Source organism: Chenopodium quinoa, unplaced genomic scaffold (assembly GCF_001683475.1).
Source record: "Chenopodium quinoa cultivar QQ74 unplaced genomic scaffold, ASM168347v1, whole genome shotgun sequence".
NCBI lineage: Eukaryota > Viridiplantae > Streptophyta > Magnoliopsida > Caryophyllales > Amaranthaceae > Chenopodium > Chenopodium quinoa.
Genome location: NW_018742204.1, coordinates 9738782 through 9756458, shown reverse-complemented (window position 1 = coordinate 9756458; position 17677 = coordinate 9738782). Strand labels below are relative to the sequence as shown.

The 17677-nt window shown below is 33.3% G+C and overlaps 2 protein-coding genes across 2 annotated transcripts; both read right to left on the bottom strand.

Moving 5' to 3' along the window:
• Nucleotides 1–241: 241 nt before the first annotated feature.
• On the bottom strand, nucleotides 242–6583 carry LOC110713794 (protein DETOXIFICATION 12-like). Its single transcript, XM_021892263.1, has 7 exons — nucleotides 6195–6583; nucleotides 2136–2680; nucleotides 1963–2049; nucleotides 1781–1837; nucleotides 1433–1671; nucleotides 944–1149; nucleotides 242–727 (listed from the first exon to the last, which is right to left on the bottom strand). Exons 1-7 carry the CDS (start codon nucleotides 6441–6443, stop codon nucleotides 644–646), a joined length of 1467 nt encoding a protein of 488 aa, XP_021747955.1. The 5' UTR covers nucleotides 6444–6583; the 3' UTR covers nucleotides 242–643.
• Nucleotides 6584–14003: 7420 nt separating this feature from the next.
• On the bottom strand, nucleotides 14004–17443 carry LOC110713727 (protein DETOXIFICATION 12-like). The gene is made up of 7 exons (XM_021892193.1): nucleotides 17083–17443; nucleotides 15547–15843; nucleotides 15301–15383; nucleotides 15128–15214; nucleotides 14977–15033; nucleotides 14578–14816; nucleotides 14004–14393 (listed from the first exon to the last, which is right to left on the bottom strand). Exons 1-7 carry the CDS (start codon nucleotides 17182–17184, stop codon nucleotides 14032–14034), a joined length of 1227 nt encoding a protein of 408 aa, XP_021747885.1. The 5' UTR covers nucleotides 17185–17443; the 3' UTR covers nucleotides 14004–14031.
• Between the last annotated feature and the right edge of the window lie 234 nt (nucleotides 17444–17677).

Genomic DNA, 17677 nt, shown 5'->3' with positions numbered 1-17677 from the left:
GGTACTCTTGTGACAAATTTTTTAAATTTATTAATATAATTTACCAAGTTGAAAGAGGAGGAGAAAAAATGTACTTTAAATTTCTATTAGGGTTGTAAAAATAAGGGAAAAAGGGTTGCGTTAAGTAAACCTAGGTTGTGTTTAGCACACCCCTTTGGGCTAGGTCTAATATAATACATTTGTTACCAAAAAAATAAAAAAAAAATAAAAAAAAAATCTACTTCACTATTTGGACAGGCAATTTCAAAGTTTAACTCGGATATCATAGACCGGAATTCGGACTTAAATCAATCGGTGTGTTATTTTAGGTCTAGACTGGATTGTCCACACCTCTAGTGGTTATTGAAAATAGAGATACTTGAAAGTTACAGCCAGCAATATAGAAGCTAAATGATATTTTTCATTAATCTACTGATATGAGCACCAAAACTGATCCTTCCTAATACACTACTTTAGCACATACTCGTATAATCATTCCTTTCTACTCTTCATGATAGCCCAAAAATTGTGGCGTAAAGTGCCACTACTCACAGTCAAATATTGAATTGCTGTTTGTAATGTACGCGTATGTGACAAACTCCATCGATTGCACCACTTCTCTGGAACTTTTGCTATTAAGAGACGGAATCTGCTCATATGAAAACTAGTTAATCAGTAGTCGTTGCTCATCTATACTTGACTCTGATCCATAACCTGATTTGGAAATTCTTTGCCATGCTTTATTTGCCTGTAACAGAAGAAATATAACCAGTAGATATGAAAATTGAAGGAAAATAGTGAACCATTATAATTTGGCCCAACTTATCCTACCAGATATGATTAGTACATTATTATGAAAATTAGTCATGAATATAAGTTATATTTCATCAGTTTCACGCTTAACGCTTTATAGTAAACAAATGCAATTGGCAGCAGCTGTCGAAAATGATGAGACAGTACATACCGCTTTTTCCCAGTTTGTACAGCATGTTATGATAGTTAAAAGAATTGTTTGAGCAGTAGCACCACAGAGAATCCCAATCCAGAGGCCTCTTCCTCTCATGTGAAACCAGAAGCCTAACATTGCAGCGATTGGAATTCCGAAAAGATAGAAAGCAGCAAGATTCACAAAAGCACCTATATGTTGCCAGCCACATCCCCGAGCAACACCTGATATTGCAACAAGCAGAGTTTTAACAACAGCAGTAGGAAGTAACAACATTCCCTCCCTTCGTTCACAAAGGGTTGTCACATGTTCCCAACCTTTCATAATTAAGATTTAAGAATAACAAGATTCTATACAAAAATCCTGTGAAAAATTGTGTAATTCATATCCTCTACCCATTGATTACTTGTACCATGTAGTAGCATATATGAGATCCAATATTATTTTAGAAATTGTGACGATTTTCACCAGGCATACTGACTATTCAGTAAAGTTCTCAATACGTACCTGAAAGAACACCTTGCAGGCTGTCAATTATAACACTAATACAGATCCAAGGTGCCATTGTGGTGACATAATCTACAACTTCCTTCTCATTGCTGAAAGTGTAGCCAAATACTTTCCGTGTAGCAAAAAGGACTGAGCTAACAAAAATACCATTTGCTACAGCAATCACCAACACTCCACAGGCTGCTATTCGAGCCCTCTGTGGGTTTCCAGCCCCAAGTTCATTCGAGACTCTGGTGCTGTACATGGGTCGAAAGGAAAATATACAAAAAGAAAATCAATCATCAAGTTTAAATCTAGTAAAAAGTACTAGACCACACAAGAAATGTTATGTTTCCGAAAGCATACCTTGCAGCAGCTCCTACTCCATAAGGTATTGCATAAAGTGTTGAAATAGTTGTCAAGCTAATGATAAGGTACAAAAATGAAATTAGTGTCGGTTGATTTTTAAGCAAGTTTGCCTTATTTTAAAGATGAAAAGATTCCTATTGTTCGTAAATGAAATCCACTTATGAAACTTAAAGAACTACCACACGGAAAGAACAGAAGTCTCGAGTTCTGGCTTTGGTAGAAGGCCTGATAGTAAAATCAGCAACTCAAATGACCACCATTCTAAACTGCAGGCATAAAAAAAGTAATGTAAATAACATAATCTATTGAACTCCTATATACACCATAACATTATAAGAGCAAAAGGACTTACCAAATCATTATAGCAGAAGGAATAGCTAAGCGGAAGAACTCCCCAATCCCATGGAATATTTCCATAGAGAGTGGAGAACGAGTAGCAGCACACGAGGAAGAGAACTTCATGTACAACACCAGAAAAATTACATTCAACCAATTTGATATACCCATAGCAATAGCACCACCAAGGTTTCCAAGTCCAGACTTAAATACAAAAGCCCAACAAAGGGGTATGTGGAGGCACGAAGTGGCACAGGAGCTCGCAACCATTGGCATGATCAAACTTTGGGATTGGAAAAACCGGACAAGAGGTTGAAGAACTGCATAAGCAAAGAGGGCGGGCAAAAGGTATGTTGAGAATTTACCAGCTTCATGTGATATTGAAGGGTCTTGGCCAACAAAGATGAGAACTTCTCCCATGTAAATCCATAGGACAGAGAGGGGGATGCACACTAACGTAAGAGAAAAAATGGCGGTGTATGTTTGCGTTCCCAGTTTTTTGTACTGTTGTGCTCCATAAGCTTGCCCACTAATGGTCTCTAACGCGCTTGCCATCCCTAACTGTTTACAAGTGCAAATGTTTAACAACTAAACCTCAAAAGTTTATAACATTAAAATATTTTATATTCAGTGAAAGAAATAAGATTCAAAATGCAGTTGATTCTTTTTTTTTTCTCATTTTGTAGCATGTCTATTGATTATTGACTAGCATAACTAGATGAAGATTCATAAAACTGATATTCCAAGAATTGCAGTTACTTTTCTAGAGTCCATCTTAGCTGTTTACACTAAATCCTTGAAAATAAAATGAGTTAGCTTAAAAACTTCAGAGAGGCACTCATAAGATTATCCAAATACTTCAACTTTATTCTATCTTTGGCGGTTACACCATCAAAATTAAAGAAAACTTTTTAACAAAGAGTTAAAATCGGGTCATAGTGAACCCAAATGGAAAATTATTTAAAATATTCTCGACTTTAAAAATGTTTAAGAATAGTAATTCTTTACTTGATCATTACAGTTTTTGTTATTTTAGTTGTGATTTTGCTTAACAAGTGCTCATGAGCATTAAATTATAAATAAACATGTCAGCTTCTTACCCTAAACTTGTCAATATCACATATATATCTTCCTTCTAATCAAACCCTATTATAGTATCAGACTATTAGCAAATCTGTTCTGCATATTATAATTATGCCCTCTAATATCTGCAAGTGGTACATCTTTTACAATTGTACTTCTAGATGTGTGGGGTTATAGGGACCATTAGAGAGCCATAAAATGGAATTGGTTGTAACAGTTCCAAATCACATCTATTGACCACTAGAATATAGTTATAAATTCTATTATCCAATATCAATAACCTTGTATACTACTGTAATTGGCAAGTACAAAATGACTATAAATTCAAGAAACGTAAAGTAATTGATAATTTGATAGTGCCTTTCATAAATATGAGGTGGGAAGTTGTTTTCCCATTCTTTCTTCCAATGTTGGGGTCATGATCATTATCCATTAAAAAAAAAGGCTAAAAACAGCATAGTGCACTAATAAGATATGTTACAACCAAGCCTAAAGTGAGTTTAGTAATCCCTTTGTTCCTTTTATTTGTTCCATAGGAGTACAATTAATTTAAGAAGTTTTACATTGTAAAGGTGATGACACTGAATATTGGTTGGCCAAATATAGTTTGTGAGTAAGCAATGATTATCTATGGTCATTTATGATAAGAAGCAAATGCAACGAGACAACCCAAAGAGAAAGTAGATCGGAGTAGTTAGCCAATCATTCATCAGTTTTGTTTGTAAGTTGTAACTATGCAGCCTAGTAAGTCCAAAGACAGTGACAGATGTGGCTTTGCAAGGTTAGGAGAAGCAAGTCAGGTAACTACAAATAGAAGTATGACTTGACAGAAGACCAAGTTATTGCTACACTTGCTAGTTGCTATACTACCAAGTACCACTACCTCATTAACCTTTTTTAAAATACTTCTCAAAAGAGAGATTCAAATTGTATACCGTCTTTTTATAGGTTACTAATATATATGGATGAGAATTTGTCAAAATGCTCTACATCGAATTCTCTTATAATATATCTTTTGTCTTCACATACCAGTCCAAAGTCAATCAAGTCGAAATTATTTACTAAATCAAATCAACAGATTTAAACTTAATGTATGTACTTGGTCCCCAAGAATATACCAATTGCATTTTATGACATAAGTAGTGATGTTAGTTAGTTCCAAAAATAACTTAATCCTAACAAGTTGTATACCATGCAACGCGTGGATCATTTGGTATTATCTTAGCCTAAGATCCAAGAATTGAGGCTGATGATTATTTTCTTTACTTTTAAAAAATCCCAAACTGTGGTGCTCAATATAACCCGACCTGAAACCAACTCTAGGCCCGAGTTAACCCGAGTATTTGAGACCCGAACATGAATCGACTAGGAGATGACCCGAGCCAATATAACCCGTAAGTTATTGACCTGAATCGAACCCGACCTGAACTAAAATTGACCCAAACTCGTTTTAACCTGTTAAAACCCGAATTTAACCCGAATTATTACTAACCCGACTCGAATTTAACCCCAAAATGTTACTGACCCGACTCGAAATTGATCAACCCGATCTGTTACAAACCCGACCCGAATTCAATACGACTTGTTATTGACCGGACCTGAAATCAACTCGACTTATTAATTTATACATCTTTATTATTGTAGGTATTGACTACCTAAATAAAGATATATGCTATTTATATTGTAATCTACTTGTAAAGTCATAACTTCGTTAGGCTAAAACTACTCTATGATAATATTGAAAGTATTTTGTCTTTACTTGAACCGACCCCGCAAATTATTGACTTGAACCGAACCCGACTTAAACCCAAGAATGTCTCGACTTGAAAATTACCCGACATGAATATAACATGCAAATTATTGACTTGAACCGAACCCGACTTAAATCTGAGAATGACCCGACCTAATTATAACTCGTAAATTATTGACTTGAACCGAACCCGACTCAAACCTGATAATGACCCTAACCCGTGAAAACCCGAATTAAACCTGACCTATTATTCACTTGACCCGAATGTAACCCGATCTAAACCTGATAAGATGTATGGCTTGACGTGACCCATCTCAAGCATGACCCAACCAAAACTCGACCCGCATAAGTTACGAAATTAACCCGAAATTACCCGACTCGAGTTAACCTGACGTACACTTAACTAACCCAAACACGACTCGTTTATCCAAATTGACAGCTCTAATCAAAACCATTAACAATGAGATATTATTTACCAAATATGTAAATAATTATCTAGAAAAGGCTGTTATTTTAAATATGCGGCCAATAGAAAACGGTGGTTGCTGTCACAAGTTGGTTTCTCAAGGCACATGTTCATCCAATGGACACTTTTATAATTTGAAGCTTAGAAGATATTATTGATAGGTGGGCAACAATTGCTAGACTACAAAATTACTTATTAGTCTAAGATTATTTTTAATTTTAATAAATAAACTTTTTCATACATTCATTAATGTTTGATTGTTATTTAATTGTATTTTAGGGTAATTCATGTTATTTTGTATGTGACATCGTTAAAATAAATTAACTGTAGATTTTCTTCACAAAAAATTTTAGTTTAGTAAGGACGGCTAGTGCACACAATTTTCTTGATTTGTTTGTTCATTTTGAGAATTTGAGCAATAATGAACACAAATAGTGTTGGTTGGTTATACAATACAGCAATACACTAGCCTATACAATGAAATCACCCCGTTCACACTCCAGTTCATACATCATGATATCATTCCTTAAAAAACTCTGTATTTACCAATAATGTAAAACATACTGTAAATTATTGTAGCGCTAAGGACTATGTACAAAGGTTATTTAAAGTTTTAGTTTCATTTCCATGACACTTAAAGCTACATTTCATCGACAACAAAACAAATGATACCAAAACAAAAGGATAGATACAACGAACCGCCTCAAAACGAGATAAACCATTCAACATGATTTGTATTGATATATTACTAAAAATAGAAAGGGAGGAGATAATACCAGAAGGCTAAAGCCGGTGACACCGCAAAGCGAGACGGCGATGGCGGTACTAGCGAGAGAAAGCTCGCCAAGATGACCAACCATCATCATAGAAATAACTTGTAAAAAATATTGAGATAGAACAACCGCAACCATTGGACCTGCTAACCAACTCACTCTCTTGATTTCTTCTCCAATATCTTTCCATCTTAGGAGTATTATGATTTTTTCCTGGCTTTTTTCCTCCTTTGATAATAACCCCTCTTCCATTTCTTTTCTCTCTTCAAATTTGGTGCACAATTTTTTCAGTTGTGTGCCGCCCCCTTTCTTCACTCAGATTCATTTATATAGGACTATGATTATTATATTATTTTTTAGTTCGAGTTATTGTTATTTTTTTTTTTTTTTGAGGACATATTGTTATTACGGAGTATATTATAAATGTCGTCTCATACTTTTTTTTTTTTTGTTTTTTTTTTTTTAAAGAAAAATCTTCTCATACTTTCTATGTTTTGTTTTAGAGAAATTTGTAAATTGCAACAATTTAAAATTCGTATTTTGCAAATTGTAGCCATTTTAAAAAAAATGCAAATTGTAGTCCAAAAGTTCGTATAAATTGTAAATTGCAGCTCGATTTAGTTTTTTCATCGGTTTACATGTCGACAAAATTTTCGGTTAAAGTTTTAGGGGTCATTTAAGTCTTTAAGGACCCAAATTGAGCTCGGAATTAGTAATAAAATAACGTTAGTGCCTCATTTTGCGTAACAAAAATTGTATCATTTAATGGAAAACTGTAAAAAATGAGACACTTAGGTTATTTTTTTGCTGATTCTGAGCTCAATTCGGACCCTTAAGAGCTAAAATGGCCCCTAAAACCTTCACTGAAATTTTTTTTGATATGTAAATTGATGAAAATGTTGAATCGGGCTGCAATTTACAATTTATACGAATTTTTGGGCTGCAATTTGCAATTTTTTTTAAATGGCTGCAATTTGCAAATTTTTTATTTGTTTTATTTGTCCGGGTTGTTTATTGAATTTTAAGATAAATTTTTTATTTATATGTCAAATTTTAAAATATATTATTGATACAAAATTAGTTAAGAATTGAAGTGTTGTTGTGACAATTAGCTATCTAGTAAAAATTGGTGGAAATGTTCGATTTAATACATTAACAAAAATTAAAAAAAAATTAGCAAAAAATAAATAAAATAAAGTAAATGTTCAAAGCCCGTTGGGTTGACCCGGCCCAAACCCAAAACTTTGGGAAGGGTTAAATATTTCGTGACTTTTAACCTGAAATAATTCAATTTGAGATGATTCATGACCCGACCCTAATTGATAGAACTACATAGTAATAAAATTATATTAGATTGTGAAGTATATTATTTTAACCGGTATATATTATAAATGGATGTTTTACGCTTTGAAGTTTGAACTACTTCTTTTGCTGCAAAAAAAAAAAAATTATGATATAAAAAATAAGTTCATATGATAATTTTTGTGAATTATAATCTGATTATTTTTTTTTGAATAAAATTATAATTCAATTTGTACATCTAAAATATTGGTATTTTCGAAAATAAAACTCTAAACTAACAATTTTATCCTAAAATTTTATCCAAATAGAAATCTAAACTAACCTTTCTATCTTATGAAATCTATTTAAATACATCCAACGTGGCGCGACACTTGGCAAAAATTTGGAATGTCAAGTGTCGATGTCTCGTGACCTGACTAAAAGTTTAGCTTTATATATTAGTTATACTAGGTTAGATCCCATGCCATGATCGGTTTCTCAATTTTTGTTAGGAAGTATTAATTTATGAATATATTTAAATATAAAAAATAATTTGGTCCAAAATCAATTTCTTATATCATCTTAATTCAAACAACCTAATATATATATATATATATATATATATATATATATATATATATATATATATTTTAATCTTTTATGACTGCATATTATATTTTTCACAAATTTTTGTATGTGACTGGCTACACGGTGTGGCCAGCCACAATTTTAATTATTTTTTTTTTGAAAAAAATACCACAACTCTTCTCTTTCCTCTTTTTTTAGCTTCTTCTCCAAGCCAAACCACACATCACCAATAACCGTACCATATCTCTAGTCCACCCATTTTCTCTCTCCTCTTTTCTTAGCTTCTCCAAGCCAAACCACACATCACCAATAACCGTACCATATCTCTAGTCCACCCATTTTCTCTCTCCTCTTTTCTTAGCTTCTTCAAGCCAAACTACACATCACCAACAACCATATCTCTACTACACTCATTTTCTCTCTCCTCTTTGCAAATTTGCTGCAATTAAAGCCCGAAATTGTAGAAATTGGGTGTCAAATTACTGTGAAAAATTATGATTAATTATCCTTAAGATCATCAACAACGTTTGAAGTAGTGAATCGATGAGAACCAAAGAAATTTGAGCTCGTTTTCATCGTGGAGTCTTAGATCAAACATTATACGTCAAAAATTGTAGGGTGTTACTGATTTGGTCAGGGTTACTTGCGTAGGGTATTATTGGTTTGGTCAGGGGTTACATGTAGGGTGTTACTAGTTTGGTCAGGGGTTACTTGTAGGGTAATACTGATTTTGATAAAGGGTTACTTGTAGGGTGTTATTGGTTTTGGTCAAAGGTTACTTGTAGGGTGTTATTGGTTTGGTTAAGGGTTACTTATAGGGTGTTACTGGTTTTGGTTAAGGGTTACTTATAGGGTGTTACTGATTTGGTCAAGGGTTATTTGTAGGGTGTTACTGATTTTGGTCAAGGGTTACTTGTAGGGTGTTACAGGTTTTGGTCAAGGGTTATTTGGAGGGTGTTACTGGTTTGGAATGATGCCTACAAACAACCCTTGAATAAGTAACAAGTAACCATTAAATAAGTAATTTATATAAGTAACCTTTGAAGCTAAGTAACTCATATAAGTAACCTATGAATAGGGGCGTGCCCCAGTTCCTCTTATTGAGAAACAAAGAATGTTTCTCTAATGGCATTTGTGAAATTATAATGCTTTGGGAATCGTAAAGTAATGGTATTATAATCAAAAGAACTGCTGATTGTAACATCCACTCAAACCGCTGATGTGGACCAATGTTGACGGTGTGAAAAGATTAAATTAACGTCGTTGTTCTACCTACCTCCAAGTTTTCGTTAAAACCAAAGTGACTCCATCTTCACGTCTACAGTAGAAAAGCTAATCTCCAGATCTGATCGGAGGATCTAGTCAGTCATCGAACTTTGCGAATCACCAATAACCAATTCACCATTGAAACTAGCTTCCTCCTCCATTGGAGCTGCACATAAACCACCATCTCCACCACTAAATTTCCGGCGGCTTCGCCGCCAAATTAAACAAAAACCCTAAGTAAAACATAGAGAAATTAGGGCATGGTTAACCCTAAACGAAAAAGGTTATTGTCATCCTCCATTGAAACTATTTCCCAAGCTTCAATATCGACCGGCTTCAACAACAACTTTTCCTCTTAACTCCAGAACGGATGGAATTTCGTCCAATTCACCACCGCCGCAATCAGCTTTTCCTCTTAAGCAATCAACGCAACCAAACACAACCGCCGCAAACAGCACCACATTGGGTTCAACGTCTTAGATTTCCACGATATTCCTCAACAACTAAAGACAGGAACTCTGAAGGGGGTAATTAAATTCAGTAGGTAACTCTAACGGGGTAAAAATTCAGCAGTTAAATGTCTTTAACGTTCCGTCAACTATAAGCCTTAACGACAGTTCAATTCAAAATAACGAGTCAAACGAAAAAGTCCCATTTACCCTTATATACCTACACGAAAGTACGACTTTGCCCCCTTGAGAAACGCTCTTTGTTTCTCAAGAAGAGAAACTTGGAATTACCCTATGAATAGGTAAATCATACAAATAACCCTTGAATAAGTAACTCGTACTAGTAACCCTTGAAATAACCCTTGAATTAACCCATACAAGTAACCCCTGAAAAAAAATACAAGTAACTCCTGAAAAAAAGAAAATACAAGTAACCCCTGAATAAGTAGTCCATACAAATAACCCCTGAAAAAAAAATTACAAGTAACTCCTGAAAAAAAAAATATACAAGCAACCCCTGAAAAATACAGGTAACCCTGACAACACCAGTAACCCCGTTATGTGCGCGTTTGAATCCGTTATTTTTACTGACCACAGTGTGGCCTGCTGCACCAAAAAAGCTTTGTATATTTTTTTATTCAAACTTTCTTCTATTTTGAACATTGGTTGCTATATTCATGATTTTTTTTACTATAATAATCTTTATACATTAAAAAGTAATTACTTATATAATAACTTATATATAAAGATATGGTTAGATATTTAAGTTGTTAAACATATTATTTTAGGATTATTTTTTTCCTAGTTTTTGAAATAAAATATTTTGCGTATATTTTTTATCAATTTTTTATTTTTTATTTGTAAAAATATACTAAGAACACACCAGAAGATGATACGTATCATTGCTGGTGTGTCTTTTAGTATATACTATATTAATCCCATGCGTTTTTATTTTTATTCTTTATTTGTTTAAAATAATTGTCAATATTCTTTATTCAAAACAGTGTAATCATAATCTTATTCCATACAAATAAATAGTTTTTATTTGTTTAAAATAATTGTCAATATTCTTTATTCAAAACAGTGTAATCATAATCTTATTTATTAATTTTGAAAGACATATTGTAATATAATTGTTTAGTTTTAGAACTTAGGAGAAAAGAAAAATAGAGAAAAAAATGATGATGTCAAATATAGCTTTGGTAGCCAAAATTTTCATAAGAAATTGACAAGTGTCATCTAATGATGTCAGCATGTTTTGTTTTAGTAATAGTTAATAGATGATGTTAGGAATTTTAAATTTAACTGTTTCACCAAAAAATAAAAATAAATAAATAACTGTTTCACCAAAAAAAAAAAAAAGGAATTTTAAACCTAACAATGTACTCCATTGCACAATACTGCCTTTGTAATTTTTTTTAATGAAAAAATGATGGTAATAATTCCAACTTTGATGCATTTTATTTTAATAATCCCAACTTTAAATAATTTTGAAATAATTTCAATTTTAAAGGCTAATTAATTTCTTCAATCCTAATTACTGTCCAAATAAGTTTTAATTTTTTTTTTTATTTTTTTAAATGATACGTGTCACAAGTTAATTGGTTAAAAACAATTAAAAACAAATAACCCACCAACCAAACCCCAACCACCTTAAAAGATCCGGCCACCCGCTAAGCCCAACCCCATCCCTCGCTAAACCGTCGCCCCCCCCCCCCCTTGGCGTCTCCCCTCTGGTCGCTTCCTTCTAAACCACCAATAAAACCCGTCCCCTACTTCAAAAACCTCCAACCGCCACTCTCTTATCCCAAAACCCTTGTGGCTAGGGTTTTCGATGGTGGAGAAGGAGTTGTTGGGGGGTTTCCGGGAGTGGGCAAGCATAGTGCATTTTGGTAGTGGGGCGGTGGTGACGGTGGTTTGGGAAGGGAATCGGCAAATGGTGGCAAGGGAGGAGTGGGGAGCTGAGTAAAGAAGGTTTTTTTTATTATTATCTTTTTTATCAATCAGATACTGACACGTGTGTCCAAGTAACCTGTTATAACAAGTTGGTAACCGATTAGAACAAGTGATTATATTTTTACCAATTTTTTCAAATATTTTTTATGTAAAACTTTTTTTTTTTCTTAAATTTGTTGTTGATGTTGTAAATAGAGCCACAAAAGGGCATTGATGTAGACGAGATTGATCACAAGTCTTGAATAATACCTCTAAGAATTTAGCTAGTTAATCTAGTTGACATTATCTTGACTTTTGAATTATTACAAGGGTTGTTCAAACTTCAAAAGTTTCAATCAAATGAAACTTTAGTTTTTCTTATATATATAGGGTCAAATGAAAAGTTCCTTAAAATGAGAAGGATTTTTTGTGCATAATTTTGTACTAAATGTGCAATTTTTTTTATGTAAATGTGCAAAAAAAAAAAAAAAAAAAAAATTACTCAAATTTGATGTGCATATTTTTTGAACAAATGTGCATAATTTTCGTTTTTCCAGAAAATTAAATATTTTTATCAATTTGAAACACAATTATGCAAATTCAATACAAAAAAAAAAATGCACATTTAGAATAAAATATTAAAATATATGCACATTTGTTTCTTCTCATCCTTCTCATTTTAAGGTTTTAAGGTCCTTCTCATTGGGATCTCAACCATATATATATATATATATATATAGGGGAAGGCTCTTGTGAGAATTTTTCTTATGTGAGAATTTTACATATGTGAGAACACTTTTTATGTTCTAAATTTTTACTCGTATGTTCTAAATTTTAAATCTGATGTTCTAAACTTTTCCTTAGGTGTTCTAAATTAAATCAAATGTTCTAATTTAGTACTCACATGTTCTAAACCATAAATTAGTTAAGTTTGATGTCATAAATTTTAAATAACTTGTTCCAAAATTTTAACTTATATTTTCTAAATTTTAAAACGTGTGTTCTAAGATTTTTAATTATATGTTCCAGATTTTAAAACGTATGTTCTATTTTTTTTTTACACGTATGTTCTAAATTCTTTACTCACACTTTCTATATTCTATATCAGTTTGTTCTAAATTTTTATTCACATGTTCATAATCTTAAGTTAGATGTTCTAAACATATTACTCACACAAATGTTCTAATTTATTACTCATATGTTTAGAATTTTAATTTGAGTCACATGTTCTAAGTTTTAACTCGCATGTTCTAAATTTTTATTCACATGTTCTAAATTTTAAATCAGTTCTCATATAAGTATGAATTCTCACATATGGACCTATTCTCACCGGATCCCTCCCCTATATATATATATATATATATATATATGAAGTATAGAGTCTTTACCAAGCTTTAAAATAAAAAACTAGTAATTGATGATCAATTTATGATGATTTTGATTTATTTATGTATGTATCGATTAAAAAAAATCCGAGCATGGCTTGAGAATTACCTAGTTGGCTAGTTTCAAATAAAGCTTTAATTTTACGTGGAAATAAGAGCTTGCTTTTTCAATCAAAGGCTTACAAGACTACAAATCATTTTTTTTTGGTGTTTCACCCGATTCCCTCTTTGGGCTAATCCGGATTCGGGAATCAATTCTAGGTGGTTAGGTTCCACTCCCCTCCCAATTATTGTTGCAGGAAACCGAACACAAGTCCTCCCTACCAAGTATAGTCCCAATCACCCCTACACCAACAACCAATGAATATAAGGCTACAAATTGTGGTGTATGTTAAAACTACATACATTTTTTTTCGATACATTCGTATGTATATCATTTGCCAGAACTCGAAAGGTCAACTGAGATCAATTAATAAAAATTCATTATGACGAGTGAAGTAAAATCATTGAAGTTGCACTTTTTCAAGTTTTGCTTACTTGTGTTACATGGATTCGAGTACCCATGTTTAACACGGGTTCGTGTCCAAGTGTCTGACTCGGCTATTTTGTGAAAGAATTCAATGATTTTCAACTAAAACAAAGTGTCCGAGTATTGAGGATCCAACAAGGGTACTTGAGGTAAATTAAAGAGTCCGAGTAACATAGTTGGCTAGCTGCTGACTAATTATTCAATAACTACCTACTTTCTGATTACTGAACTTTTTTTTATAGTTTCTTACATCTACTAAACAATCACTAAGAGTTACTCTAAATTGGTTTATCAATAGCCTCTACTCATTGAGTTATACTCAATTGCTTACGCCTGATGTTTCTTCCCCAACTCTCTTTCTAGCTTTCTTTGCCTATAAAACAACCACAAACTTTATCAGAACAAATTTAAATGGTGATTATCACCACTATGGCAACTTCAAAGTATGAATTTTCAACAATTAACGTCAAACTATGGTACAACAAAACTATCAGCACATGTAAGCATGATAATATTTTCAAGTCAGATATTGCTATTGAGAAACATGTATTAGCAAGACCAACCTCCTCTTCCCAATTGGCACGACTAGTAATAATAGACATAAGAACCGACTGTGTCAAAGCACCAACCATAATTCCCATCCAAAGGCCTCTACCTCTCATTTGATTCCAAAATCCTAATGCAGCTGCAACTGGAATTCCAACAAGGTAGTATGCAGCAAGATTCACGTAAGAACATATACGTTGCCAGCCACACCCTCTTGCTACACCTGAATGTTGCAACATCATACAAACAGCATTTAGTCAGTCGTGTTTTGCACTAAAGATAATATCATTACACAAATGAGAATGTGGCCAACCTCGGTAAAATAAAGAACAAATAAACAAATTTTTATGCCAATCTTGTTTTTCCTTAACAACAGTTTGTAACAGCTGAAATTTGAAAATAGATACCTGAAAGAACTACCTGCATGCTGTCAGATATAACATTAACACAAACCAAAGGTGCCATAGTGGTGACATAATCTATAACTTGCTTCTCATTGCTGAAACAATATCCGAAAACTCTTCGAGTAGCAAAAAGAACAGAGCTACAAGTCAAACCATTTGCAACCCCCATTACAACAGATCCATAGGCTGCTATGCGAGCTGCCTGTGGGTTTCCTGCCCCAAGCTCATTGGAAATTCTCGTGCTGTAATTTAGACATTCAGACCACAAACAGAAAAAATATTGCTCAAAAGTTATTGGTAATGCAAAACATAACCAAAACCTGAAAGAGAATATTCTAGGTATTTTTTCTATCATTACACACTACAGAATATGAACAAGAAATTTTTTTGTCTAGAACACACCTTGCAGCTGCTGAAATTCCGTAAGGTATAGCAAACAATGTTGAAATGGTTGTCAAGCTAGTATCAAAGAGCACAACAAAACGGCGAGTTATATTTACTAGGAAAAATTGAAAGTGTACCGATTTAATATACAGAGAATACAGAACAATACCACACAGAGAGAACAGAAGTTTCAAATTCTGGATTTGGTAGGAATCCTGATATTAAAATTAGCAGCTCGAATGACCACCACTCTAAGCTGAATAGAGATTAAATCATAATTTAAAGGCTAGTCAAAAAATTCATTGGAGTACAATAGATAGTAAGAGATCTAAGGGAGGTTACCAAACCATTGCAGCAGAAGGAATAGCATATCGGAAAAACTCCAATTCCATGGAACATTTCCAGAGAGATTGGAGAGCGAGTAGCTGCACACGTGGAAGAGAACATCATGTACAATGCCAAAAAAATTGCATTCAACCAATTTGATATACCCATTGCAATAGCACCTCCGAGATTATTAAGCCCGGACTTGTATACCAAAGCCCAGCAAAGGGGTACATGCAGGAGTAGGGTACCACAGGAACTTACAAACATAGGCATGACCAAACTTTGGGATTGGAAGTATCGAACCAAGGGCTCATAAACAGCATAACAAACGAGGGTGGGCACAAGATATGTCATAAATTTGCCTGCTTCATGTGAAATGGCAGGATCTTGGCCTAAGAAAACGAGAATATCCCCAATGTAAATCCATATGACAGAAAGTGGGATGCTGAATAAAGTGAGAGAGAATATGGCAGTGTATGTTTGAGTTCCTAGTTTCTTGTACTGCTGCGCTCCATAAGATTGCCCGCTTATAGTCTCTAATGCACCCGCCATCCCTAACTATGATCAAACAAGCTCAAATATTTGAGATACTAACAAATTAGACGGTGCCACTGTATAAATTATAGACGGTAAAAGTTTCCCATGCTTACTACTACACTACGTTGTTTAGAGAGCTAACATCTACATTATAGTGTTTAATTGCTTACAAATGTTTTGTTTTTCTGACCAAAATTGTGAATCGCGCCCACTGAAGTACTGAAAACAAATACATAATTTGAAATTCTACCTCAACATCTTAGATACATTAGCAGATTAATTAACATGAGTATCTTTATCATGGTTCCATACAGAAATGTAATCAAACAAATTTTTTCCTAAAGCCTTAAAAAATGATCAAGCAATACATTTTAATAAGTATAAGAGCAAGTTTAGCCATGTCATCAAATTCTTGTTAAGACTCACTAAGACTTGTCCAAATTTATTACTTTAGCCCTAAGACTCAAATATATGACTTTTTTTTTTTTTTTTTTTTAATCTCTTGATATGTAGAAAAGTGTAAAAAGCAAAAAGGATAATAAAAATAAAATTGAGGTGGGACCAATCTCAAGTCTTAAGTTTAGTCTTGGAATTTCAAGACTCAACTTGAGACTTGCTTTAGATTTAAGAAGAAAAATGGGGGAAGTCTTAAACATAAGTCTTAAGACTCGACTTGCTCTAACATGCTAATTTGTACTAAAACTGGTTATGGCTGTAAAAATTGATTACAAAGACAGAATATATATGATTCAGTATGAGTAATTTAACACGGAGTTGGAAGGAATGGCCTGCCATAAGGAAAGATTAAGATTAATTGCAATGCAATCTCATCATTTCCAGTAACGAAAGAAATTTTTTTCCTCCATATACTAATTTCCCGGAGAATTTTACAATTGACTACTCTTAAACATAAACTACTATGATGAATATGGTCTAGACTATTACAATCACATACACTCATTTTGGACTTTTACATATACACTTCATTATTAGTACATAAGAAACTATAAAATTATACTATATGATCTTTTATATGCAATTTGATACTCCCTTCATCCTCATAATTGTCCTTTTCGGCTTTTATGAAATTAGAGGTGTCAAAAATTGACCCAACCTAATCCGAAATAACAGAATTTGATAAACAAGAGTATAATAATTTAGCATGACTCAAACCCGAAATAATCCACCCCAACTGATAACCCGAATCGACACCTCAGATTTATAAATTTCAAAAAGTAAAGAGTGGAGGGAGAAGCATACCAAGAGGCTAAAGCCGGTAACAGCAGCAAGAGAAACAGCAAGGGCAGTACTAGAGAGGTAAAGAGGGCCGAGATGACCCACCATCATCAAAATTTGAATCATCTACTGTGACATCACAACAGCCACCATTGGACCTGCCACCCAACTCACTCTTTTCATTTCCTCTAATATATCTTTCCATCGTATTTTTATTTTTGTTTCATCTCTTTCTTTTTCAATCTCGTTAAATAGCAATTCCTCTTCCATTCTCTCAATTCACTCTTTGTTGTGGTGAAATGCTGAAGTTTGTTTGTATTTACCAACTTGAACTAACCCATGTTTTATGTATACTTAAAATAAGTTATTGTTGTTTGACTTGGGATTCTGGGTCGTCGTCTGATAACACTAACATAATTGGAAAGTTTAGATCTAGTAAATATCCAATTAGATTGCACAAGAAAATAAAACAAATTCTCACTTTGATTAATTATTATCTTTAACGGCTTATGATTTAAGAGGTTGGAAATTTTTTCCGTGGAGGCGGATGCACCATGCTTGGTGCATCCAGTGTTCTTTAAAAAAAGGCGGAATGAACATTTAGCTATTCTGTAAAAAA